This window comes from Eptesicus fuscus, chromosome 4 (genome assembly GCF_027574615.1).
Source record: "Eptesicus fuscus isolate TK198812 chromosome 4, DD_ASM_mEF_20220401, whole genome shotgun sequence".
Taxonomy (NCBI): domain Eukaryota; kingdom Metazoa; phylum Chordata; class Mammalia; order Chiroptera; family Vespertilionidae; genus Eptesicus; species Eptesicus fuscus.
In genome coordinates this window covers 44,569,129-44,596,388 of record NC_072476.1, presented here as the reverse complement: position 1 = coordinate 44,596,388, position 27,260 = coordinate 44,569,129, and the positions used below count along the sequence as shown (strand labels likewise).

The window sequence follows — 27,260 nt, the reverse complement described above, 5'->3', positions numbered from 1 at the left end:
CTGGGGTCCAGCCAATGGGGACTGGGCGAGATGGGCCAGACACGCCCTGGAGCCTTCCTGCGGTCCCCCCCGCAGCTGGCCAGCTCCCATCGTCCTCGATCGGGACTGGGCACGATGGCCCTGATCGGCCCCAATCGCCGGCCAGGCCAAGGTACCCCACCTGTGCACGAATTCGTGCACTGGGCCTCTAGTCTAATCTAATAATAGACAAATATGCAAATTGACCATACCTCCGACACACCCACAAGCCCCGCCCACAAGCCACGTCCACCATCCAATCAGAGAGAGTATGCAAATTAAGCCAAACCAAGATGGCTACAGCCACAGAGAGCAAGGTTTCCTAGGTAACAGAGGAGGCCAAGCTTTCCGCCTGCCATTTCCAGGCCTAAGCCTCCACTCAAGCTACAAAGTTTCAATTATAGAAGGTAAACAAATTCAAACAAATGGTGGCAGAATGGAGCTTGAGAGAGCAGGCCAGGGTTGTCGCTGGCAACAGGGGAAGCAAAGCTTTCCGCACACCCTGGCCAGGCTCACCTGCTTAAGGCAACAAAGTTTCAATTATAACCCCAACACAATGGCTGCGGCCTCGGAGGGAGCCCCAGGCTTGGCTTGGCTCCGCTCCAGGCTACAAAGTTTCAATTGTAGAAGGAAAATAAATTCCAGATACCAGGGCCTCTGCTTGGGTTACCAGGGGGCGTGGCCGGCCTGCAAACCACCACAGGCCCCTCACTCAGGCCGCCCCACACCCCAAGGGAAACCCCACCTGATCTGGGACGCCCTTCAGGGCAAACCAGCTGGCCCCCACCCCTGTACCAGGCCTCTATCCTATCTAATAAAAGAATAATATGCAGATTGATCATCACGGCAACACACAATATAGCTGCCCCCATGTGGTCAAAGATCCTGCCCCCATGTGGACACAAGATGGCCACCACAAGATGGCCAGAAGGAGAGGGCAGTTGGGAGGCACCCGGCCTGCAAGGGAGGGCAGTTGTGAGGGATCAGCCCTGCAAGGGAGGGCAGTTGAGAGGGACCAGGCCTGCAAGAAAGGGCAGTTGGAGGTGATCAACCCTCCAGGGGAGGGCAGTTAGGAGTGACCAGGCCGGCAGAGGAGGGAAGTTGGGGGCAAACAGGCTGGCAGGGGAGCTGTTAGGCATCAATCAGGCTGGCAGCGGAGTGGTTAGGGGGTGATCAGGCTGGCAGGCAGAAGCGGTTAGGGCCAATCAGGAAGGCAGGCAGGCAAGCAGTTGGGAGGCAGCAGTCCTGGATTGTGAGAGGGCAGTCGGACATCCCTCGAGGGGTCTCCTATTGGAGAGGGTACAGGCTGGGCTGAGGGAGAACCCCCCTCTGTGCACGAATTTCGTGCACCAGGCCTCTAGTATAGATAATAAAAGCCTAATATGCTAAGTGTTCGACCATTTGACCAGTCGCTATGATGCGCACTGACCACCAGGGGGCAGACACTCTGACTGGTAGGTTAGCTTGCTGCTGGGGTCTGGCTGATCAGGACTGGGCGAGATGGGCCAGACACGTTCTGGAACCCTCCCGTGGTATCTCCCTGGCCCTGATCATGCACCGGTGCGAGAAACTCCACCGTGCACCAGGCCTCTAGTCCTACATAATAAAGAGGTAATATGCAAATTGACCATCACTCCAACACACAAGATAGCCACCCCCCATGTGGTCAAAGATGGCTGCCCCTGTTTGGACACAAGATGGCCGCCACAAGATGGCCAGCAGGGGAGGGCAGTTGTGGGTGATCAGGCCAGCAGGGGAGGGCAGTTGGGAGGGACCAGGCCTGCAAGGGAGGGCAGTTGGGGGTGGTCAGGCCTGCAGGGGAGGGCAGTTAGGGGTGACCGGGCTGGCAGAGGAGGGCAGTTGGGGGCGACAGGCCTGCAGGGGAGGACAGTTAGGGGGGACCCAGGCCTGCAGGGGAGGGCAGTTGGGGGAACCAGGCCTGCAGGGAAGGGCAGTTGGGAGCGACCAGCCCAGCAGGGGAGAGCAGTTAGGGGCAACCAGGCTGGCAGGGGAGGGCAGTTAGGGGTGACCAGGCCGGCAGGGGAGGGCAGTTAGGGGCAATCGGGCTGGCAGGGAAGCAGTTAGGCATCAATCAGGATGGCAGGGGAGTGGTTAGGGGGTGATCAGGCTGGCACGTAGAAGCAGTTAGGGGCAATCAGGCAGGCAGGCAGGCGAGCGGTTAGGAGCCAGCATTACTGGATTGTGAGAGGGATATCCGACTGTCCACCGATATCGGGCCTAAACAGGCAGTCGAACATCCCTCGAGAGGTCCCAGATTGGAGAAGGTGCAGGCTGGGCTGAGGGACACACCCTCTCCCCTCCCCCCTCCTGTGCACGAATTTCGTGCACTGGGCCTCTAGTCCTATATATAATAAAGAGGTAATATGCAAATTAACCCTCATGGCATCACAAGATGGTTGCGCCCACAGCAGAGATGGGGTTCCCATAACACAAGATGGCTGCGCCCACAGTGGAGGCGGGGTTCCCATAACGAGTGATCAGCAGGGACCTGAGGCTACGTGGCACTGGGCTGGGGTGGGGGACCTGTCATTAAGGACCACACACTACTTTTCTCTAAACACTTGTTCTTTTCTGAAATGAGAATGCTGGAATTCTTGACAAGTTAGAATGTTAGGTAAAAGGAATATGAGCATAGATGATGTTTTAAAAACCAACTTTGTTAAAGGAAGGGAAGCTGTTATTAAGAGGAAAATTAAAAGTTAATCCTGGTTAATTTATGATGCAAAGTACCATAAAGTACAAAGTTGTTATACTTATGAAATTGGCATTTATTTAAAACAGGAAGCAGTAAGTAAAATTATTTTAAAGGTCTATTTTATAGGGTAGGTATCTTGAAAACATACATATACTAAAATTATTCTGAGATGATTATAGTCAATGTAAATTTGAGAGAATATTTTGATGGTATTTACTTTTGAGCTGCTGAACTGAAAACTACTGTTATTCACTGAAGAGTGTGATTTCTAAGAATCTCTTTCTTCTCATTCACTTCCAACATACACATGAAAAGTGCAGCCTGCAGTGAAATTTTAATTGCTATCACATTTGATAACATTGTTGTACTGCTCTCCTTTCTCTTAGAACATTTCTGTCTCAAGGCTTTCCTGTTTTGCTACTAATTTTATCATGGAAACTGGGTGATTGTAATTTTTCCTACAGTATTTGATATATACTCTAGTTGTTTTCAGTTAATTGTCTTAGTGTTTGTCTATTGCATTTAGCAAAGTAAGATTATTTTCCTGTTTCACAGATATCTCAAAAGGAGTTTTCTGGGGTGTTTCATTTGTTTACTTTTTTTTTTTTTGTCTATTTCATTAGGGGGCAGTAGAGCTCTTTGCTTTCCTAACCTCTGGTAGTCACATTATTATTTGAAATAACATTCAAAATAATTTGTGAAGTCAGTAGTTGTGGGAAATGCTTGTGTTTACATTTCTAATCTGTATATAACAATAGAATTTGCTTGTTTCCATAAACAAAATTAATGCCTATTAATCACATATTGTACAGAACAAATAAATTAAATCATCATGATTTCAGTGTTTAATTTGTATGTGATCATTTGCCAAGATGAAATATATTAAAAGCCTTCTACACTGTTGACTTTTTTTGTTACGTTCTGTCACTTGTATTAATTTCTTTATGACAAAAGAGTCTAAAAATCCCCAAGATAGTTGAATGGCTGTATTAAGTTATTGTATAACTAATTCTAGGCTAATCATTGACAATTGAAATTTCCTTATTTATAGAGAATAGCAGTATTATATGTAACAAATGTTGGTAATTTTGAATGGCATCAAAATTTTTAACTTTGAATATCAGGAAAACACTGAAATATTTAAATGTTGTATTATATTTGCTTTATTGCATTTTCCCCAGTAAATTTGCTGTTCAGGACAATTATATTTTGTTAATAAGTGATTCTAAATTTTTTTTTGGTTTATCATTTAAGAAAGTCCTGTGTTATACTTTTTGTTTCTTCAACTGGGATGAAATCATCTTGATAAGAACTTTCATTTCTATTAACGTTAAATTGAATTCTGCTCAGGTTACAGAAAGTACTTTATGGATGGGTAATTATGATGTCAAATGAAGTTAGGACTTTCGAGACCACTTTTTTTTAGTTAAAGTTCTTTATTTTTATTTTCAAAATTTATGACAGATTCTATCTGAGTGAGAAGAAGGGGTGAAGGGAAGCCCTTTTTGTGTGTGGTTACTTTGTGCTAGACATAGTTTTACCTCCAACATCTCTATCAGATATGAATACTTATTATTCTTGCTTTATAGATGGAGAAATGAAAACACATAGAGGTTATTGTCTTATGTTATACAGCTAATAAACAGTAGAACTAGGATTTGAAACTAGACAATTTTACTTCAGAGTCCTCTATGCTATATTCATTGCTAGGACACTGTATTATGCTTATTTAATAATTTAGCACTTGATCCTATAATATGTGTATATGTTTCAAAGTGTTAAAATTGTTCTGAAATGCAATGATTATCTTATTGTTATTCTTCATTATGAAATTATAGTTATATGGAGTCAATTTTTATTTTTCTTTATTTGATTAAGTTGAAACAATTTTACACTCTAAGTCAATGAGAGACATGTGACTGTTGGGTTTGGTAGATTGACTTCTCTAATGACCTTGACAAATAGTAACCTCAGTTACAATTGAGTAAAAGAAGAAACCTGACTGATTAAACTAAATAAAGAATTTAAGGAGAGAAAGGAAAAGCAACCATATAGTAAACCCTTTTAAGAAGAAAAGAAATAGGATAGTCAATGTAAGCAGAATGTGACTTCAGTGACGAGGTAGTAGAGGAGGTTTGTATGCTGATACCTCAGATCCATTGGAGGAGAAATTGATGCAGGACAGAGAGAGATATAAGTTTCTTGAGAAAGTGAGAAGATAATGAGGTCCAGAGCATAAATGGAAGGGTTGGATTTTTGATGGGAGTGGGAACATATGATTTGTTTTAATAGGAAAAAAGGAAGAATACAGGTTAGGTTAAGTTTTCTCATGAGTAAATTGCATTGTTCAATATTGAATTCAATCCTAAAAATTTGACCAAAGGGAAATGACAAAACTTTTCCTTCCTGGTCTAGTTTAAATGAGAGTTTGAGCATGTTTTATGTTAGGTACCATATAAATGTTTAAATATATCTTTAACATATTGTGCAAATTATGTTTATTTCACATTTTTCTTTCCTTTATATGAAAAATATTTAGAGGAAATTAAACGTACATGAAGAGGAGGAATCACTTTTACTGTATAACCTATTTCTCTTCTTAGAACAGGTTATTGGACACTGGTGGCTGTTTTATGGTATTAGGAAAAGTGAATATTTTTGTAACAAGTTCAACACAAAATCTTTTCTTTATGTCATATTCTTTTTCTTTTTCCTTTTTTTGAGCTTTTCAACTGTCTTTAATTTTAATGACCCAAAATGATGTACTCTTTTACAAAAATCTTATGTCTCTATATAAAAGGTTTAAAGGGCTTAATCAGATCTTCACATCTTGCATCATCTGGCTTATTACAGTAGGTCCTCGAGTTACGTCGGAGATCTGTTCCTATGGCACGATGTAATGCGACTTTCCCCGTAAGTTGGGAACCCACCCACATAAGCACCTATGTCACTCACATGGAGCACATACACAGCAGTAATGAAGTGAAACAGTAAAAAAAATTTAAGCCCTGACCAGATTGGCTCAATGGGTAGAGCGTCAGCCTGCGGATTGAAGGGTCCCAGGTTCGATTCCAGTCAAGGGCATGTACCTTGGTTGTGGGCACATCCCCAGTGGGGGGTGTGCGGGAGGCAGCTGATTGGTGTTTCTCTCTCATTGATGTTTCTAACTCTATCCCTCTTCCTTCCTCTCTGTTTAAAAATCAATAAAATATATATTAAAAAAAATTTAAAAGAAGATAACAATTCCTGACCTTTACTTGTGGTAAATTAATAATAAAAAACATAAAGCACATATGTACATACGTCGTACATACGTTGAAATGACAGAACTTTTTTTTTTAATAAATAAATGGGAGATGGTGATGTATTCATAAAACGATGTACATAGAGTCCGACGTAACCCGGGGATTGCCTGTATTTGGAATTGTGGCCATCCTAAGATTCCTAAGGATTGTGAGTCTGGTTTGGCTATTTCCTTGTTTGTATTTAGCATCAGCTCAGCATTATCACTTCTGTGCTTTTGTTCTGTATCTGGATATATATTTGAGGGTCTGAAGGTAGCTATTTAGTCAGTACACAGAGAATAGTGTATTTCAGTCACGTTATCATATAATGGAGAATGATATCCTTAGGCAGTGGGAACATATCATAACTAGGGTCATAGATGAACAGAGGGGTAGAAATAGGGTTGGTGAAGCAATATTATTTATCTTACCACTTATCCCACTCCTTGCTACTAGCAAAATATCAGACGTACAGAATTAATATAATCTAATTTTTAGAAACCCTGATAACTTATTTCAAAAAGTATTGATCCCAAATCTAATTAATGAAGTAACAAACTATAAACAACTTTTAAAATATTATATATTAAGTTTTGAAAAATATTTTCTTGCAGATGATGTGATATTGTATGTAGAAAACCCTAAAGATTCCACCAAAAAGCTATTACAATTGATAAATGAATTCAGTCAAGTAGCAGGGTACAAAATAAATATCCAGAAATCAGTTGCATTTATATACACCAATAATGAACTATCAGAAAGGGAAACTAAGAAAACAACCCCATTTACAATTGCTTCAAAAAATACAATTCCTAGGAATAAATTTGACCAAGGATGTAGAAGCCCTGTACTCGGGAAATTACAAGATACTGAAGAAAGAAATTGAAGAAGATAAAAATAAGTGGCAGTCTATACTGTGTTCATCGGATAGGAAGTATTAACATTGTTAAAATGTCCATACTACCCAAAACAATCTTTAGAGTCAATGCAATTCCTATTTAAGATACCAATGACGTATTTCATAGAACTAGAACAAATATTTGAAAAATATGTATGGAACCACAAAAGATCCAGAATATTCACAGCAATCTTGAGAAAGAACAAAGTTGGAGGAATCATACCACCTGATAACAAACTTTACTACAAGGCCATAGTAATCAACAGCATGGTACTGGCATAAAAACAAGCAGATAGATCAATGGAACAGAATAGAGAGCCCAGAAATAAACCCACATCTTTAATATTTGACAAAAGAGACAAGAACATACAATGGGATAAAGATAGTATAGTCTATTCAGTAAATAGTGTTGGGAAAATTGTACATATATGTGCAAAACACTGAAACCAGACCAACTTCTTACACCACACACAAGAAAAAATTCAAAATGGATTAAAGACTTAAATGGTATACTTGAAACCAAAAATATCCTAGAAGAAAACATAGGCAGTAAAATCTCAGATATTTCTCATAGCAATATTATTTCTCATCTGTCTCCCTCAGGCAAGGGGAAACAAAGGAAAAAATAAACAAATAGGACTACGTCCATCTAAAAAGTTTTTGCACAGCAAAGGAAAACATCAACAAAGTGAAAAGACAACCCATTGAATGGGAGAACATATTTGCCTAATAATACATCTGATAAGGTTTAATATCCACAATTATAAAAGAATTTATACAACTCAATACCAAAAAGCCCCCCAAACAATCCAATTAAAAAAATAGGTAAAGGACCTGAACAGACAGTTTTCCAAAGAGGACATATAGGTGGCTAATAGTCATGAAAAGATGCTTAATGTCACTAATCATCAGAGAAATACAAATTAAAACCACAATGAGATATCACCTTACACCTGTCAGAATGGCTGTTATCAATAAATCAACCATCAAGTGTTCAGGATGTGGAGAAAAGGTGATGCAGATGATGTGATACTGTATATAGTAGCCACCACGCTTTCACAGTGAGTTCTTTGCCATTGGTCTTCATTGAGGTCCATGGCTAGTCCATCATCTGCATCGTGCACTGTTGGTGGTGATGCAGATTGGTGCAGCCACTGTGGAAAACAGTATGGAGCTACCTCAAAAAATTAAAAATGAAACTGCCTTATGACCCAGCAGTTCCACTTTTGGGACTGTAACTAAAGAAACCCGCAACACTAATTTGAAAGAATATATGCACCCTTATATTTCAACCCTCTAAGTTTGGAGATGAGAAAATTCAGGCTCAGTGAGGTTAAGTGATTTGTTAGTTGATTATTAATTAGCACAGTCAGAGATACCTTAATTTGACACAGTGAAGGGAACATTGGATTTAAAGTGAGAATACTGATTTTAAATTCATAGACTGTGGTCAAGAATCTGAATCTTTCTGTGGAAAATTTCCCAATTTGACAAAATCCCTGCCTCTTAGGTTTATTGATAGAATTAAATGATATCATGTCTGTAAAATGATTATTATATTTCTCACATAGTGGACACTTAATGTTAATTAAATTTGAATTTGTAATGTTGTAATTTAACATTTTGTTAGGAACATAAATTACTCAGGAAGATATTTTTAGGGATGTAATATCTTGGAAGGTAGTTGAATACTGACGTGGTGGCTTGTACAATAGTTTGTATTCAGTGTTATAGTATTCTACTTTGTAGCCAGGCTATTAGAATTGAGATTGAATTGTCTTAGCCATCATTTTAAACAAATCATTGTTCCTTTTCTCTTAATTAGTAGAGATGATTCCCAAATGAATATGGAGGAAAAATACCACATCCTTAATTACTAGTATTTTATTGTAGTCTACTTGAACTCCCTGTGGGATTTTTTTTCCCACCCACAGTGACCTTTCGTAGAGTATGTGCTCTGAAAGAACAAATCCACAGGGGTAGTATGGCAATGTGCCAATTATAAATGTATTTTTCTATTATAGTAAACCATATTTCATTTATATCATTATTCTCAATTATAGTACTTAGTATTTACATGGTAGCTTTCAGCTACAGGGTCTAAAACTACAGATATTGAGTCCTTTGAGGCAGGAACACTATAATCATTCTTTTTGTTAAGAGAGGAGGAAAACGGTATTATTTAATTGTTAATGCTATAATGAGAGAAGAAATAGTCTAATAAATTGTAATTATAAGAGGGTCTCATTTTAAATTGAGAAACGGAAAGTTCTGCCTCATGTGAATAATGCTCAAATTTTCACCCCCATTTTAATTTGGTTATTTGCTCTACTTTTCAACTGATTGTAATGTACATTGACTTATTTTGATGCTAAAGTACAAGCAAATATGATAATTGTAAGCATGCATCTAGACTGGTTTGATTTAAATTTATCAAGCCTTTTTTTGCTGTATATAGGTACGTAAAAGGATTTATAGATTTCTTGGCTTTTGAGAGTGGATATTGGGTATTCATTTATGCAAAAGTTACATAAAAGTCACCTCCTCCAATATTTTAGGTTGGCATGCTAACGACTATTTAATAATAAGACTGCTGCCACATAATAGTGTATTTATGCTTCTCTTTGATGATATACATGCCCTTTATGAATAAAGTACTACCTAATCCTATATATTTTGGCTCTTTCTTATGGGTGGTGATCTTTGGAGATGGGGAGACATTGAATAGGTTAAGATACAGAAAAATCTAAAAATACAATTAAAACTGGGGCCTAATGAATAGTAATTCATAGAAATAGATACCCATTTCTCATAAAATTTTGCTTATGCTAAGAAGTAAACCTGTAAATTGCCTTTCTATTTGGAGGCTGAGGGGACATCTAAGTCCTTCATAATATTATATAAAATTTGCAGGTGGTTGAGAGACCTCATTGTGTCTATGTAAGTGCTGCCACCTTTTCCTGAATTCTAGTCAGACTGGATGGGTGGAGCTTATCAAAGCTGAGTTTCTCAATAGTTGCAGTGGACAAACAGTAACCACTATACCTGATAGTATCACATTCAAACAATCAAGAAGATACGATGATATATATAACATTTATTGACCACTTATTATGTGCCAGGTATTATTTTATGTACTTTTATGCTTTGTCTCATTGGACCCTTGAAATTAATAAGCAGTGAATCACATTTTTTATTGTCCCAGAGGGCTAAAAATTAGGTACAATTTAATGAAGTAGCCACCATGCTTTCACAGTGAGTTCTTTGCCATTGGTCTTCATTGAGGCCCATGGCTAGTCCAGTAAACCCTATTCTCACAATCTGGATGGCTTTATCTTGCTCTTAAACATTTTGTTTTGATGGCTGTGAAACTCTCTTGAGGGTAAGTGATTTATTTCAATTTCCCAGATGTGAGGAGTGAGAGCGTGAGCTTGAAAGAAGATTGGACTGAGAATTGTTCCTGTTTGTTTGTTTGTTTTTTCCTGGTGTGGCTAGGTACTTATAGTCCGCAGAATCAGAGAATTTCTGGTAGTAGAATAGAGTCTGTACTGGATTTTTCTAGAGAGTACTCAACTGAAGTGGGAGTAGGCAACAGGTCAGCTGAGATATTGGTTGACCTCTTAAGCCCTTGGGGCAACCAAACTGTGTTGGGGGAACTGGAGTCCCCAGTCAGTCACCTATCCTCAAGGTCTCCCATGGTAGTCATTTTTGTAGGCTCTACTTATACTGTTTTATATGGTAGGAGTTTGCCTTTATTTATGTTAGCAGTATTACTCATCTATTAATTTTTCTCCATTTTAGGTGATTAAAACATATCATGTTCATTAATATAAGAAAAGTTATAAAAATTATCCTAACAAATTAAGGCTCTAAAATTTTTTAGAACAACTCTAACATTTAATTTATTATACTTTAAAAGATCTGGCTGAAGATTACCATGGTTTTCTTTTTTCCCCTCCATATTAATATTGTTGTAGAAAGGGTTTAGACTTTGTTACTAAGTAGTTATGTATCCTGGGACAAAGCATTTCACCTTTCTGATCTTAGTGCTTTTGTGTACAAAATAAAGGGATTGAGTTAAGTGATTTCTGTCATCCAGCTAAAAAAAAATCTCATATTACATTTTGACAGATAGATAATAGAGAATTAGGTGAATGACTTTGAGCATAACATTACGTAGTAAACACAACACAGGTCTTGGAATTCTGTTTGCCGCTTTGCTGGAGAAGCTCAAGCAGGTTACTTATCTGACAGTTTCAAATTCTGATCTGGAAATTTGGAGAATAACGGCTATGTCAGGGTTTTTCTGAGAATTAAAAATGACAGAAAATGTAAAAGTGTCTATTATAGCACAGTTTTAGATCATTGATATCTTTTAAAAGCGGTCTTTCCAGGTTAGAGCAGGAGAATGGAAATGCCCAGCTCTTTATAAGATCATTATTGAGTTTTGCAAAATGTGAAACTAGCTGTTAACATAAAAGGCATATGGAAGACAATTCTTTCTGTTTTTTATAGTCTCTATAATATCTATGATAAATTGTTATTTGACAGCAATTGGAAGAAAATATTTAGGGGATGATTAGGTCTGTCAAAAGACTTTACTGAAATTTGTTCTTTGGTGCTAGTGACCTTTCCCTCAAGCATTTGAACTTGAATCAGAAGGGAATACTAAGTAAGTATTCAGGCAAAATGTTGAATCAAATTTTTTTTATTTTTTGAATGACTTTGAGCTAGTCATTCAACAACTATGTACATCTTTAGAGATTATGCCAATTTTAGGGGTACTAGAATATATGTAATATTTTTTAATAGTTAAAGAAAAGTTATATTTAGAAATATAAAAGAAAAGGGACTCTCAGAACATTTTTGAGGAAATGGTTCACTCAAACACCAATAATAAAAGACTGAATTTGTCAGAGTTTTCTGTTAGCACCATAATGGTAGCAAATCTTTTTTTTTTTTAATTCCTTACCTGAGGGTGTGTTTCTATTGATTTTAGAGAGAGAAGGGAGAGAGAGAAATATCGATGTGAGAGAGAAACATCGATAGGTTGCCTCCCATATGCACCCTGACCAGGGATTGAACCCACAACCTAGGTTTGTGCCTTGACAGGGAATTGAACCTGCTACATTTTGGTGTATGGGACAGTGCTCCAACCAACTGAGCTACTAGGCCAGGGCAATGGTAGGGAATCTTAATGCAGTAGATTCTCTTTTGAATTTGTGGCAATTCTGGTTTTTAAAGGTGGTATCTTATTAAACTACTGAATATTTAATTATAATGTGGTTTGCATGTGACCTTGAACTGAGTATATTGGGTAATTATGCATTGCTTTATGTATACCAATTTGTTAGGTACATTCTTGGTGGATCAGGCATACTAGTGGTATTTGACCTTAGAATTATTTTGTTATTTTTCGTTAGGATCACAAAATTTTAAATTGTCTCTGGGGTTGGGGTAACAATTTTGGACTTATGGTGGCTGTTTGAAAAATTAATAAAGCTCTACAATAAAAAATATCACCAAATAAAAAGCTGTACACTTTATAGAAAGCCTATCCCTTTAATTATAACAAATGGGAGAAACTTTGAATGTTTGATGAATGTAAAACTTTAGCTTCTGCCTGCCAGCCTGATTACCCCCTAACCACTCCCCTGCCAGCCTGATTGATGCCTAACTGCTCCCCTGCCAGCCTGATTGCCCCTAATTGCCCTCCCCTGCTGGCCTGGTTCTCCCCCCAACTGCCCTTCCCTGCAGGCCTGGTCGCCCCCAACTTCCCTCCTCTGCTGGCCTGGTCACCTCTAACTGCCCTCCCCTGCAGGCTTGATCGCCCCCAACTGCCTGCCCTTGCAGGCCTGGTCCCTCCCAACTACCCTCCCCTGCTGGCCTGATCACCCACAACTGCCTTCCCTTGCAGACCTGGTCCCTCCCAACTGCCCTCCCCTGCTGGCCACCTTGTGGCGGCCATCTGGTGTCCAGATGGGGGCAGTCATCTTTGACCACATGGGGGCAGCCATCTTGTGTGTTGGAGTGATGGTCAATTTGCATATTATACTTTGATTAGATAGGATTAGATAGGATAGAGGCCTGGTGCACGGGTGGGGGCTGGCTGATTTGCCCTGAAGGGTGTCCTGAATCAGGGTGGGGGTTCTCTTGGGGCGTGGGGTGGCCTGGGTGAGGGGTCTGTGGTGGTTTTCAGGCTGGCCACACCCCCCGGCGACCCAAGCAGAGGCCCTGGTATCTGGGATTTATTTATCTTCTATAATTGAAACTTTGTAGCCTTGAATGGAGGCCTGGGCCGGCCAGGGCAGACGGAAAGCTTGGCTTCCTCCATTGCTGGGGAAACCCAAGCCTCCTGCTCTCTCTGTGGCTGCAGCCATCTTGGTTGGGCTTAATTTGCATACTTGCTTCTGATTGGCTGGTGGGCATGGCTTGTGGGTGTAGTGGAGGTACGGTCAATTTGCATATTACTCTTTTATTAGATTGGATGTCACCCTGATAAATTCAATGCAAAATAAGAAATAAAATTTAAAACATTAAATTAAAAATGTATGAATCACCAGATAAGAGTTTTAATTATTATGGGAAAAGTGTATAGAAAATTAGGGAGATTTTAGGCATCCTAATTTAACATTTGTAATGAAGATATGAAAAATTAATTGAAGTATCTTCAGATTTTCAATTTTTAACCAAAGTTACTTTTAGGAATACATCTGCTTACCAAAAATAGTCACTGACTTTATTCTTAAATATTTGGACTAAGTTCTGTGGAAATTCCCTCTGTAATAGTTTTATCAGCATGCAGAATCAATAATTTCAATATAAAGTCAGCATGATATTTGGACCTTCTAAAAGCAGTTCATGAAATTTGCTTACTGCAATTTTATCCAAATGTGTAAGTGACCTTGAAAACATTAAAAAAAAATAATAATACCAGTCACAGTGGGGTCTTGTGAAAGAAGTGTCAGTAAACTGAACCTAATTTGAAATTACAGTTGTCACTTGGTCAAGAAAAGCGTTTAACATGGCATTTACCTCAGTTGAAAATAACATAAGCAAATAACTGGTTTTTTAAAACATTATTGATGAGTTTGCTTTCATTAAAGCCAGGTAAGTAAAATTATAACAAGTTCTATTGTTGATATAAGTAAATATTTAAACTTTAAGTGTTGTGAGTTTTAAATTTTCAATGTATGTTCTGAAAAATATTAACCACTAAAATATACATGGAACATGTGAATAGGGGCACCATTTTTCCTTTTGCCTCCAGTTCCAGGCACTGATAAGAGCTTTACAATAATGTATTTCTATTTCTCTCCTCTAGGCCTTTTGCTGTTGTTTTCATACATTTGTCTTACATATTTTATAAATGCCACACTATATCATTATTTTTGTTTAAACAGATAATTATCACTTAAAGAGATAAAATTAAAGTCCCGAATCAGTTGGCTTAAACCAGTGATGGGCAACCTTTTGAGCTTGGTGTGTCAAACTTCACCAAAAAACTGAGCATAACTCGGGTAGTGTGTCACTTTGAGGAAAAAACATTATTTCGCAAATGTTTCATCCTCAGGAGCAGCAAATGTTTCATCCTTAGCATGCGGCCGCTGAGTGTCATCAGAAATGGCTACGTGTGTCAGTGCTGACACATGTGTCATAGGTTCGCCATCACTGGTTTAAACTATGGAGAGTTATCCGGGTGGGCCTGGCCCAATCAGGTGTGATCTTTAAAAGCAAAAAGTATTCCCTGGATGGTGGCAGAAGAAAAAGTGAGAAAGATTCAAAATGTGCAAAGGACTCCATATGCTTCTGGTTTGAAGATGGAGAAATTGGTGAGAAAGAATGAGGGCAACCCCTAGGAAGAGAGCGTGGCTCATGATTGACAGCAAGGAAACAGATCATCAGAGGCAAGAATCAGAATCTGCCACCAACCTGCTTTGAAGCAGCTCTTTCCCAGACCTTCCATATAAGAGCCCAACCTGACTGACACCTGATTGTACCCCTATGAGTCCCAAAGCAGAGAGGCCAGCCAGGCCTGTCGGAACTCCTGACCTACAGAACTCTGAGCTAATAATTGGATGTTGTTGTAAGGCACCAAGTTTGTGGTAATTGTTTATGTAGCAGTTAAAAACTAATATACTTTATAAGACCTTTTGTTAATCTGAACATTTCTATGAAGTTCTGTTAGATCTTTCTAAAGTCTTAACATATGTTCTTAAGATCTCTGGATTTGATTTTTACCTGGAAAGCACTTATTATTTGAGAATAATTTTGTCATCTGGAGGTGCTTGTTACTTCACATTGTAATTGTGAACATTTTCTATTTAAATGTTCATTAGGAACATTTTCTATTTAAAAATTTTCTGCCAGTATCAGTGTTTCCAAGTGTTCCCCCAAAATAAAACAAGGATCCCCTTTCCTGCAGCTTCCAATCACATTTCCTTACTTTCTTTTAAACCCTCACCAACAACTCTTTCCTGGGCTTTATAGGCTTCTACTAACACTATCCTCAATGCCCTTTAGGGTTTTAACTAATAGTCTACTCCTAGTTCTAATGCCAATGGCATCTAAATTCTAAGAATGAGCATCCTAAGACAGAAGTGCATGACAGTTTTATGACCTAGCCTCAGAAGTCACACAGCATACTTTCTGTTGTTTTCTATTGGGTGAAGGAATCACAAAGGCCTGCGAGGTTCAAGGGGAGGGATCTTGACTCCACTTCTCTATGGAGAAATGTTAAATTCATATTGTAAGAGGGGTGTGTGGGATAAAATATATTGTCTATACTTGGAGAATTAAATTTGCCACAGTCTTCAACATTTCGGCTTGTATTTTAAAATTCCATTTTGTCTGATTTGTAATCCCTTTCAAAGTATAATGCTGCTAACCTGTAACCCATTTCACAGTTATAGATTCATAGGAAAATTTATAGTTTTATTTATAACTAGAGGCCCGATGCACAAAAATTCATGCAAGAGCAGGCCTTCCTTCCCCTGGCTGCCGGCACCGGCTTCCCTCCAGCACCCGGGACCTGGGCTTCGCTCTGGCCGCTGCTGGCAAGCACCCAGGACCCGAGCTGCTTCCCTCTGGCCCCCTCCTGCAGGCGCTTGGGACCGGGGCTGCTTTGCTCTGGCCCCGGCTTCGTCTGGAAGGACATCCTGAATGATACCCGGAAGGATGTTTGGTCTAATTAGCATATTACCTTTTATTATTATAGATAGTCTCATAGTATATCCAGTACTAACTATCTGCTGACTGGCACATTCTAAATTTAAGTGAAGTTGTTATGTGCTAATTCAAGCTGAATGTTTTCTTTTTTCTTATTTAATGTGTTTACAGTTTTATTATTATGTTTTTTAAAATTGATTTTTAGAGAGAGGAAGGGCGAGGGAGAGAGAGAGAGAAATGTCTATGTGAGAGAGAAACATCTATCAGTCGCCTCCCACACCCACCTCTACCCAGGATCAAGCCCACAACCTGGGCACATGCCCTGACCAGGAATCAAATTGGCGACCTTTTGGTGCACGGGATGACACTCAACAACTGAGCCACAATGGCCAGGGCAAATGAGTTTACAGTTTTAAAGAAAAGTGTTCTCTTAACTGAAACAATCTGTAACTCTTTTATGCTTTGTGTTATAGATTGCAAAACCTGTAGCAGTAGAATATGCAAAAATGGACAAATACGAGTTATATTAGTAATGATTTTTCAGCATTTATTTTATAGTGGTATCTTTTCTTAAAAGAAAGTTCTAATGGAAGCTAGGTAGTATAGCATATTGTCATCTTGTGTATACATGTCTCTTACTACATATATCAAGTTGATAGTCAGCTGGAATACAGTACGGAAGCCTTGAGAGAGGTCAGATCTTGTGGGCTCTCCGTTTTGGTGTTTCTCTGGCAGAAAGGGACTAGGTCTTTTGCTTTCAGCTATAGTGGGGCCAGGAGGGAATTCGACTTAAATGTTTCTCATCATAGTAAAATTTTGATTTCTGAAGAGCAACTAGATAAATGATGGAGGAATAATATTTTATCAAGACTTTTTGAATGCTATTGAACACACATCTTAACTATTACTGCCCCTAATGAGAGACAGTGGCAGTTCATTTCATAATATAGTACCTGCTAGATTTTATTGAATGGCTAAGCAAAAAGGAAATCTTTTTTTTCTCTCTTAAACAGGCTAACAGAATAAATCAGTGTTGCTTTGATTACATGCATTGAACAAAATCTCAGCACAGCATATCATTTTAAAGAAAAAGATTTATTACAAAGTGCTTATGAATCTGGACATATTTAGTTCTTTGTCTGACCTGTGGTCTCACTTATTCACATCTCTTTCACATGCTAAATTATGTATATACAGAAAAGTACAGAAAACACAGATCAGTTAATCACAAAACCAATATCTGTGTAACTACCACCCAGCTCAAGATGTAAAATATTACCAGAATGCCAGAAGTCTCCATGGCTTCTTCTAAATAACTTTCCCTTCTCTTCCCTCTCATGTAATCTGCTTTCTATGGTAATATTTTCTTGTTTTTCTTATATTTTTACCCCAAGTCTTACATTGCTAAGCACTACATTTTAGTTTTGACTTTTATTTTTAGCCGTATTTTAAGAGGAATCCTATAGATTATGTTCTTATGTTTCTGGTTTCTTCAAAATTTTATTTGTGACATTCATCCTTGTTATGTTTAGCTATAGTTTGTCCATTTTTATGGCTCTGTAGTATTTTATTATATAATCAGATCACATTTTATTTATTCATAATAATGTTGATAGGCATTGGGATTGTTTCCAGTTTTTAACTAATATGAGCACATTCTTATACATGCCTCTTACTACAGATGATCACCTATTCCTATTGGGTGTCTGCCTGAGAGTGGAATTACTGGGTATCACATTATGCCAAATGCCACGCTTAAATCATTTTGAGATGTGCCTCTTTCTCTAGACTTACTTTGGGTATGTCAGACTGCTGTGAGGCAATTCCTTTAAGGCTGTAAAAGGCCTTTTATTTAAATGAGAAGGTCTAACAGGCCCCTCCATATTTCTTTTAGTGGCATTAACTAAGAGTTTTCATATACCGTATTTTCCGGCGTATAAGACAACTGGGCGTATAAGATTTTCCTGGGTTAAAAAGTCGTCTTTTATGCCGGAAAATACGGTACTTCCTTGATTTGATCTAAGGTCCCAGAATCTATTCTATATATGTAAAAGCTAAGCTACCGTCCGACCAGCCGGTAGGTATGATATGCACTGACCACCAGGGGGCAGACGCTCAAGCAGGAGCTGCCGAGCTGCGGTGACTTGGCAGCAACAGTTCTCGGTTGATGCACCTCGGAACCAGAGAAGAGGGAGCCCAATTCCTTGCGGGACCGCACGATTTCCCCTTTGGCTGTGGGTTATGTTGTTGTTGGGGCACTGTCAGCCCGAATCTGGTTTACTGCTGAGCTGCAGTGACTGCAGACGCCCTTTGAGCCAGGACGCTGCCCCAGGTATGGCTGGCTGGGGAGGAACCACAGGAGGTTGGCTCCAGGGCGTGTCCAGCTGTTTTGCCCAGTCCCGCCCTGCCGGCCACCTTCTAATTAATTTCCTTTCAATGTGCACGAATCCATACACCGGCCACTAGTATATTATATTTGGAGAATGTTTTGCCAGCTGAAAGACTGGAAATGAGAAGCAGTTATATATTCCAACCCAGCAAGTCCTGGCCCCTCTTAATTCCTACTACATTTTACTTGTAAACTATTAATTAGTTTTTCGTTAGCTCTTCTTTTTTCTGCCATATTACCTTATCATAGACTAGAGGCCTGGTGCACGAAATTTGTGCATGGGGAGAGGGTGTGTCCCTCAGCTCGGCCTGCGCCATCTCACAATTCGGGACCCCTTGGATAGGGTCCCTAGGCCTGGCCTGTGATCAGGGCCTATTGGGACTTTCCTTCCCCTGGCTGCCAGCAGCTGGCCCCACCCTCACCGCTGCCACTGCTTACCATCTCTGCGGCGCTGCCCCCCCTCCCACCACAACCGGTCGCCTCCCTCTGCTGGTGACAGGCATGGGGTACAATCGCTTGGCTGGCCTGGGCCTCCCTCAGCAGGGCGATCGCTGGCCGGCCCTGCACACCCTCCACAGCATCGCTGGCTGGTGGCCTAGGCCTCCCTCTCTGGGGCGATCGATCGCGGGGCCCCAAGACCATCACCCTGCAGAGGGAGGCCCCACCCATCCACTGCAGCACAACCAGCCAGGTGGCCTGGGCCTCCTTCTTTGGCTGCCAGGTGGGTAGCCTAGGCCTCCCTCTTTGGGGTGATTGATCGTGGTGTTTCATGATCGATTGCCCAGTAGATGGAGGCCCTGCCCACCTGGCTGGGGCTCCGCGATCGATTGCCGTGTAGAGGGAAGCCTGGGCCTCCCTCTGCGGGGTGATCGTGGAGCTCCTCCCCTACCCCCCATTGATCGCCCTGCTGGCTGGTGGCCTGGGCCTCCCTCTTTGGGGCGATTGATCACGAAGCCCCCCCATCGATTGCCTCGCAGAGGGTAGCCTGGGCCTCCCTCTGCGGGGCGATTGTGGGGCAATGGCGGGCTTCCTGACCAATCACATCGCACCTGCCTTGGCTGGCCTGGTGCCAGTGCGTGTCATAGTGTGGTTGTCCAGAAGGTTGTCTGGACGTTCGTTCTGCTGTTTGATCGTTTGGTCAATTTGTACATTATGCTTTTATTATTATAGATAGGTAGGAACAACCAGCTGACTGTCAATATTTGTCTAGAGATCTCAGGCAAATCCAAATGGTTATTAAGTAACTTTTTCATCTTCTGAGTTATAGTTGACAGCATAATTTTGTCATTTGTTTTGTTATTACAAAACACACAGTTCCTGTTTTTTCATCCTCCAATGAAAAATTTCTTACCCTTTTACAGCTTTTCCAAACAGTTTGCTCATCGTTTTTCAAGTTTTAGGCCATTGGTTTCAAAGCCAGTATCACATATTTTATTTTTAAAATGATAGTTTCTCACTTCTGGTACCATCAGTTAGCTATTGCTGTGTAACAAACCACTCCAAAATTCAGTGGTTTAAAACAGTAAGCATTTATTCTTCTTCATGAGTCTGTGAGTGGGTAAAGTAGTTTACTGGCTGGGCTGGTCTGGTCTGATCTCAGCTGAATTTGCTCATGTGTTAGCAGTTTCCTGGGGCAGGCTTGCTTAGGATGGCTTTATTCACTGTGGCTCTGGGGTGACTGGGCTTCATATTTTTGTACCATTTTGCAGGTCAGCCTAGGCTTGTTCACTTGGTTCAGAGGGAGCATGAAATGACACAGGCTTCTTTAGGCTGAGGTGCAGAACTGGCACACTGTTGTTTTCACCACATTCTGTTGGCCAAAGTAAGTCAAAGAACAGGCCAGATTCAAGGAGTACGGAAATAGCTCCTAATTATTGACGGAAGACACTACTGAGTCATTTCAGAGGTAATGTCTTTAATAAAAGGTGGAGAATTGAAGTCACTTTTACCTTCTATTAAAAAATACATATATACCTGTATTATGTATACGTTTAATTTTAAAGCAGTTGTATGGTTTACACACACCAAGTATATAAAAGTTGTGATTGTTTCACGTTGTTACCAGACCTTAGTAGTGTCTTTTTAGTTTTAGCCATTTTGATGAGTGTCCAGTGGTATTTTATTGTAGTTTTAATATTTATTTTCTTAATTGCTAATAAGATGGATTACTTTACCTTAAAAAAAAAAAAAAAGACCATTTAAATATTTACTGTTGTTAAGGAGGAAGTCAGGAATGCCTCCAAAGGCCAAGTTTCTCAAAAGGGCTGCTTCTGGATTCTGAACTACAAATCATTACTTTGTTGTTAGCCTGTGAGAGCCTACATGATCCCTTCAAATAAATATGTTTTCATGTTTGTTTTTAGTTATTGTCAAGTTTTTCTAGTTGATCTTTAGTAGGAGAGTTTGTGTTAGTCTGCTATTCCTGGAAGTGGAATAATTTATTACTATGTTTGCAGTTTTGATTTTCATGAATCTGACAGATTTAGGGATATACATTTAAAGCTTTAAGGATTAATGTACGTTATGAAAAGACTTTGGTAAATGAAGTGTCATTTATTATGCAGACAGTGTTGTTTTTCCTGAGGTCTGACTAATTTGTTGGCAAACAAATTTGTTGTGTTTGACAGGTAACAGGTGCTAACATCTTTGCAATCTTGTCACAGGGAATAGAGGGTCTAGGTCACCATGTTCATTAATTAAGTCCAGGAAATTTTATTTCTCTTGTGGCTAATCATTTACATGAATTTTTCATCTGTGCTTTTAATCTCCCTGCTTCTACCTTTGTTCTCTGTAGCTTAACAATAGTCATAAGTTTTAGACATAATTCAGATTGTTATTTCTCTGCTCAGTATACTTTAAGGGTTTCCCTTATAATTCAAACTAAAACCCAAAGGCCTTAACATAGCATATGAGATCCTACGAGATATAAAACCTGTGCTGCCTGTTTAACTCATCTGTTACCTGACCCCACCCTCCACCCCCACTAAGCTCCCACCTTCCCCAGCCTCCATCCCCATTCACTGTTCTTTAACCATGGAAGTCACCTTGTTTTTCCTGGAAACATGCTTCTTCTTCATGGCCTTTGCATCCTCTTCTAGAATGCATCTTCCCTTCATATCCACATGAATTGCTATTTTCTCTCCATTAGGTCAGATAACTCGTCAAAGAGAAGCTTTCCCTGAATACATTATAAATAACTGCCACAAACACCTGTGACTTCTTATCCGTCTTAACTTATCTTATTTTTCTCCAGAGAAATATCATCCTTTAACATACTACATATTAGTATGTTTATTTGTTTAATTTTTGTTTCCCTCTCCTAGAATGTAAACTCCATGAGAATGGGATATGCCTAAAACAGTTCCTGGCAAATGGTAGACCTTCAATTGTTATTATATTTTTAATGAACGTGTCTGTGGCTACTGCAGTATTTTTATTTCACACTTACTGACTGTTCTAAAATGCTGAGCTAAATAGCTAAGTTGAACAACAGTAGAACATAGGAACTTTTATCAGCACGCAGGACTGAGACCTTTCTGACATAGTAGAAGAACAGCTTTGAGCCCTGAGCATGACTGGCCATGGTGATAATGTTACAGAGTTCTCTTCATACAGTGACAACGATTTTAAAAACTAATAAACCCCAAATTAGGAATAGATTATAGACGGAAGAAGTTTTTTTCTAGATCTTAATCTTTATAAGGATTTAAAAATAATACATGATTTAAATTAAGTATTGATAAGAAACTGGCTGTATAGACAAATATATTATTGAATAAAATGTCTATTTTAATGGAAATACTCGAATTTGGCATTTTGACAAATCCAACATGTTGACTGTTAATAAATGGATTTGGGAATAAATATAAGGTTTAATAAATTTAATACTTAAAATAGTGATATCAAAATTATAGAGGATAGTTTTCTAATTCTCTCTTTCTGTACCTTATTTCCCTTGTCCTTCCACCAATACAAAAATCTCAGAATGGGGTGGTAGATATCAGTTGTATTTTTTAAAAAAATATTTTTATTGATTCAGAGAGGAAGGGAGAGGGAGAGAGAGATAGAAACATCAATGATGAGAATCATTGATTGGCTGCCTCCTGCACGCCCCCCACTGGGGATCGAGCCCGCAACCCTGGGCATGTGCCCTTGACCGGAATTGAACCCGGGACCCCTTGGTCCTCAGGCCAACGCTCCATCCACTGAGCCAAACCAGCTAGGGCTATCAGTTGTATTTTTATGAGTTACACCAAACTTTTTGTGTTCTTTGTTATCTATTTGAGTACCAGTGGTCCAAAGGAAGACCATAATAATCATTGCTAGATTAGGGCTAAATATATATCTCAGAGACAACAGCTGCTGTCTACTGACTGTTTAGTGTGTGCCAGTGCCTAAAATATGTTATCTAATTTATTCTTCACAATAGCTCTGTGAAATAGATAGTATTTATTATCTCCATTCTATAAATGAAGAAACTGAGCAAAACCATATGGCTAGTGAGTAACTTGAACACAAGTCTGTTTGACTCCAATGTAATAAAGCATTCAAAGACTAACTCTCCTGATTTAGAGATAAAATTATTTCAGCAATTGATTTTCTATGTAAAATGGGGGGGAAAAAAGCCAGGAATGAGGATCTGACATGTGGACAACATACTGATGCTAAGCCATTATTTTTATTTTATTTTTTAATTTTTAAGAATTAATTTTAGAGAGAGAAACATCTATCAGTTGCCTCCTATACGCACCCCAATAGGGGATCGAACCCGCAACCTAGGTATATGCTCTGACCAGGAATCAAATCTGCCACCTTTTGGTATATAGGACATTGCTCCAACTAACCGAACCACACCAGCCAGGGCCTAAGCAATTATTTATATCAATTTCAATTGTGGAATAAAATAAAAAATCAAATTTTGCATTAGAATAATTAAACTTGAAGATGCTGATCAAATTATATATTTAATATCTTATGCAAATGCAATTTATACATATTTCTGTTAATAAAAAGTATACTTTTAATAAAGTATGAACATTTGTTTAAAACCTATTATCTGCCAACCTCTGGGATAGGTGCTGAGTGGATGAAAATGGGTATTAAGGTTTCCTCCTCTGGATAGACTCACAGTGATGTGAGAAAAAAGGCTTTGAAACAATGCAATTAATTGGTGCCCGACATACTATATACTTATAAATGGTATTAAGTTATGGAGGTTTATTCAAAGTGTAGTGTGAGCACACAGATGTGTTTGATTAATCTTATCTAGATCCATAGGGAAGGCTCCACAAAGGAGTACACATTTCAATTAGGTCTTAAAAAGTAAGTGAGACAAAGGAATGAATAGCCTGAGTAAGGGGAAGAGTTTATGCAATGACTAAAATCAGTAAGTAGATTGCCCAGAAAAATACTTAATTTACCTCCTTTGTAGCATTTTTTTATAGTTAGAAAGCATTTCATTTACAATATGAATAGATTGTTCCAATAACTATATTTTGATCTAAAAGGAAGTGAGTGACAAAATTGAGAATATTTATTTTTGTTTTTATCTTTGGGCAATAGCGATATGTAACCTAACCTTACCATGTAAAGTGTAGATCAGTCAGGATACTATATAATCCTTAAAAGAGGTTTTTCCAAGTATTTTGGCCTAAAAGAGTTATTGCATAAAACTATGAACTTTATTTTCAAGGAATGAATTACAGAGGTTAGTTTCAAGTGCAATTGGACAGCAAACAGTAGGTTGCTTTCTGTCTCTTTGCCTCTCCCTAGACCAGTGGTCGGCAAACTGTGGCTCGCAAGCCACATGCGGCTCTTTGGCCCCTTGAGTGTGGCTCTTCCACAAAATACCACATGCGGGCGCACACGTACAGTGCAATTGAAACTTTGTGGCCCATGCGCAGAAGTCAGTTTTCGGCTCAAAAGAAATTTCAATCGTTGTACTGTTGATATTTGGCTCTGTTGACTAATGAGTTTGCCGACCACTGCCCTAGACTATTGATCCCATCATCTGCTAAGTAAATAGACGAAATTAGAAATACAGATATGGAAGATACTGTAGTGAGTATTTAGATATATGTGTCTCAGAATTATGAATTTTGATGCCAGTCACTGTTTTGAGGACAAACTATGTATTTGAAAAATGTAAATTTATTCTGAAAACTTAGCTCAAATTTATTTATTAATATTTTATACTTTTCCTGGCATTGGTTATGAGCTAATAAATTCATTGTATATTGACCCTCAAATAGCAATTTAGCATCATGATATCAGATGTTTCATCTATACATGAGGAAAACAAGGTTCTTGCTCTTTTTAATTAAATGTGACAGATAAGGCTGGGAAGACAGGTGAACACTGAAGATGGACGAGTCTCTTAGGTACAAGATAATAGAGCGAGACTCTTTAACCACTCTTTTGTTTACATCAGATATGAAGATTTTGTTTGAAGAAAAAAGCCTAGAGAAACACTGCTATCTATGAAAATACATAGTAAAACTGGAACTACTGATCTGTTGATACCAAACGCTTCTTTAACTTATTTTTAAGCCTCATAATTCTTTTTGTCCTCAGAACCTTGGCATTTAAAACTTTGAGAAAACCCATGGCTTTAGTCAAGTCGAATGCATTTTTATCACCTTTGCAATGAGGTGGAAGTGAATGTAGACAGTTTTCTAGGCTTTCTGTTCTACTTCTCTTGTATGGAAAACAAGGTGCTTAGTACACTCTGTAGGAGGACCTAGGTGCTCTTAGGTGGTGAAAAATATAAGGTTGTCTACTATTCTTTCTTCAGAAGGCTTGCTTATATTTTGAGATTGTCTTTCCCATGTTAATATCCTTTTGCTTTATAAAATAATGCTAATGGTAAATAGTAGGTTTTTCAGTGGTTAAAATATCAGCTCTCGGACCAAAGGGCTTGGGGTTCAGTTTCCAGTAAAGGGTGCATACACTGATTGCATACTCTATCCCTGACCTGGGGCGCATGAGGAAGGCAACCAACTTATGTGTCTCTTTCACATCAGTGTTTCTCTCTCCCTCTCTCTCTCTCTCTCCTCCTTCTCCTCCACTCTCTCTAAAAAAAAAAATCAATGGAAAGAGTATCCTCGGGTAAGGATTAAATATATATATATATATATATATAAATATATATATATATGTATATACTAAAGACCCAATGCATGAAATTCGTGCAAGAGTAGGCCTTCCTTCCCCCACCTGCCGGCACCGGCTTCCCTCTGGCACCTGGGACCTGGGACTCTCTCCGGCTGCTGGCAGGCACCCAGGACCCAGGCTTCCCTTGCAGCCCCGGCTTCGTCCGGAAGTACCGAAGGACATCTGGTCTAATTAGCATATTATGCTTTTATTATTTTATATATATTATTTAAGTTATATAAGTTATTTATTTTTTAACTTTATACTTACAAAAATACCTTAATTTCTAAAATTCTTTTATTTTCCTAATGCTTAAATACAAGGGGTGGGCAAAAGTAGGTTTAAAGTTATTTGTATGGAAAAAGCCTATCTAATAAAAGAGTAATATGCAAATTGACCATACCTCTGTGACACCCACAAGCCATTCCAACCAGCCAATCAGGAGCGAGTATGCAAATTAACCCAACCAAGATGGCTGCGGCCACGGAGCGAGCAGGAGGCTTGGGTTTCCCTGGCAATGGAGGAAACCAAGCTTCCCACACACCCTGGCCGGCCCAGGCCTCCACTCCAGGTTACAAAGTTTCAATTATAGAAGATAAATAAATCCCAACAAAAATGGCGGCAGCCATGGAGCTGGAGAGAGCAGGAGGCTTGGGTTTCCCTGGCAATGGAGGAAGCCAAGCTTTCCACCCTCCCTGGCTGGCCCTGGCCTCCGCTCAAGGCTACAAAGTTTCAATTATAGAAGATAAATAAATCCCAGATACCAGGGCCTCTGCTTGGGTCACTGGGGGGTGTGACCAGCCAGCAAACCACCACAGGCCCCTTGCCCAGGCCACCCCATACCCCAAGGGAACCCTCATTCTGATCCGGGACACCCTTCAGGGCAAACCAGCCGGCCCCCACCCGTGCACCAGGCGTCTATCCTATCTAATGAAAGAGTAATATGCAAATTGATCATCATTCCAACACACAAGATAGCTGCCCCCATGTGGACACAAGATGGCCGCCACAAGATGCCAGCAGGGGAGAGCAGTTGGGAGACCAGGCCTGCAAGGGAGGGCAGTTGTGGGCGATCAGGCCAGAGGGGAGGGCAGTTGGGAGGGATCAGGCCTACAAGGGAGGGCAGTTGGGGGCAATCAAGCCTGCAGGGGAGGGCATTTAGGGGTGACCAGGCCGGAAGAGGAGGGAAGTTGGGGGCACCCGGGCCTGCAGGGAAGGGCAGTTGGGGGGGACCAGGCCTTCAGGGAAGGTCAGTTATGGGTGACCAGGCCTGCAGGGGAGAGCAGTTGGGGGGGACCAGGCCTGCAGGGGAGGGCAGTTAGGGGTAATCAGGCTGGCAGTCAGGCAGGCGAGCAGTTGGGAGCCAGCAGTCCTGGATTGTGAGAGGGTTGTCCAACTGCCCATTTAGGCCCAATCCCACCGGGCGGTCAGATATCCCTCGAGGGGTCCCAGATTGGAGAGGGTGCAGGCTGGGCTGAGGGACAACCCCCCCCCCTCCATGCACAAATTTCGTGCCCCGGGCCTCTAGTATATAATACAAGAATTAATAATAACAAGATTATAAACTGTTTCATGTGCTCACAACTGTTAAGCCTACTCTGCCCACCCCTGTATAATACATATCTTTTATCCTCA

At 39.8% G+C, this 27,260-nt stretch overlaps 1 protein-coding gene across 6 annotated transcripts in view; it reads left to right on the top strand.

The window, feature by feature from the left end:
* The window catches only part of COMMD10 (COMM domain containing 10), a 144,703-nt gene that overhangs the window by 27,691 nt on the left and 89,752 nt on the right, over nucleotides 1–27,260 (top strand). The window contains exon 6 of one of the 6 annotated variants that reach the window (XM_054714979.1): nucleotides 5,535–5,578. The exons of the other annotated variants lie outside the window; for them this stretch is intronic. Coding sequence (XP_054570954.1) covers nucleotides 5,535–5,540 — 6 coding nt within the window. The 3' untranslated portion in view covers nucleotides 5,541–5,578. Of the gene's footprint in view, nucleotides 1–5,534; nucleotides 5,579–27,260 lie in introns of those variants that run through there. 6 annotated transcript variants of the gene reach the window in all.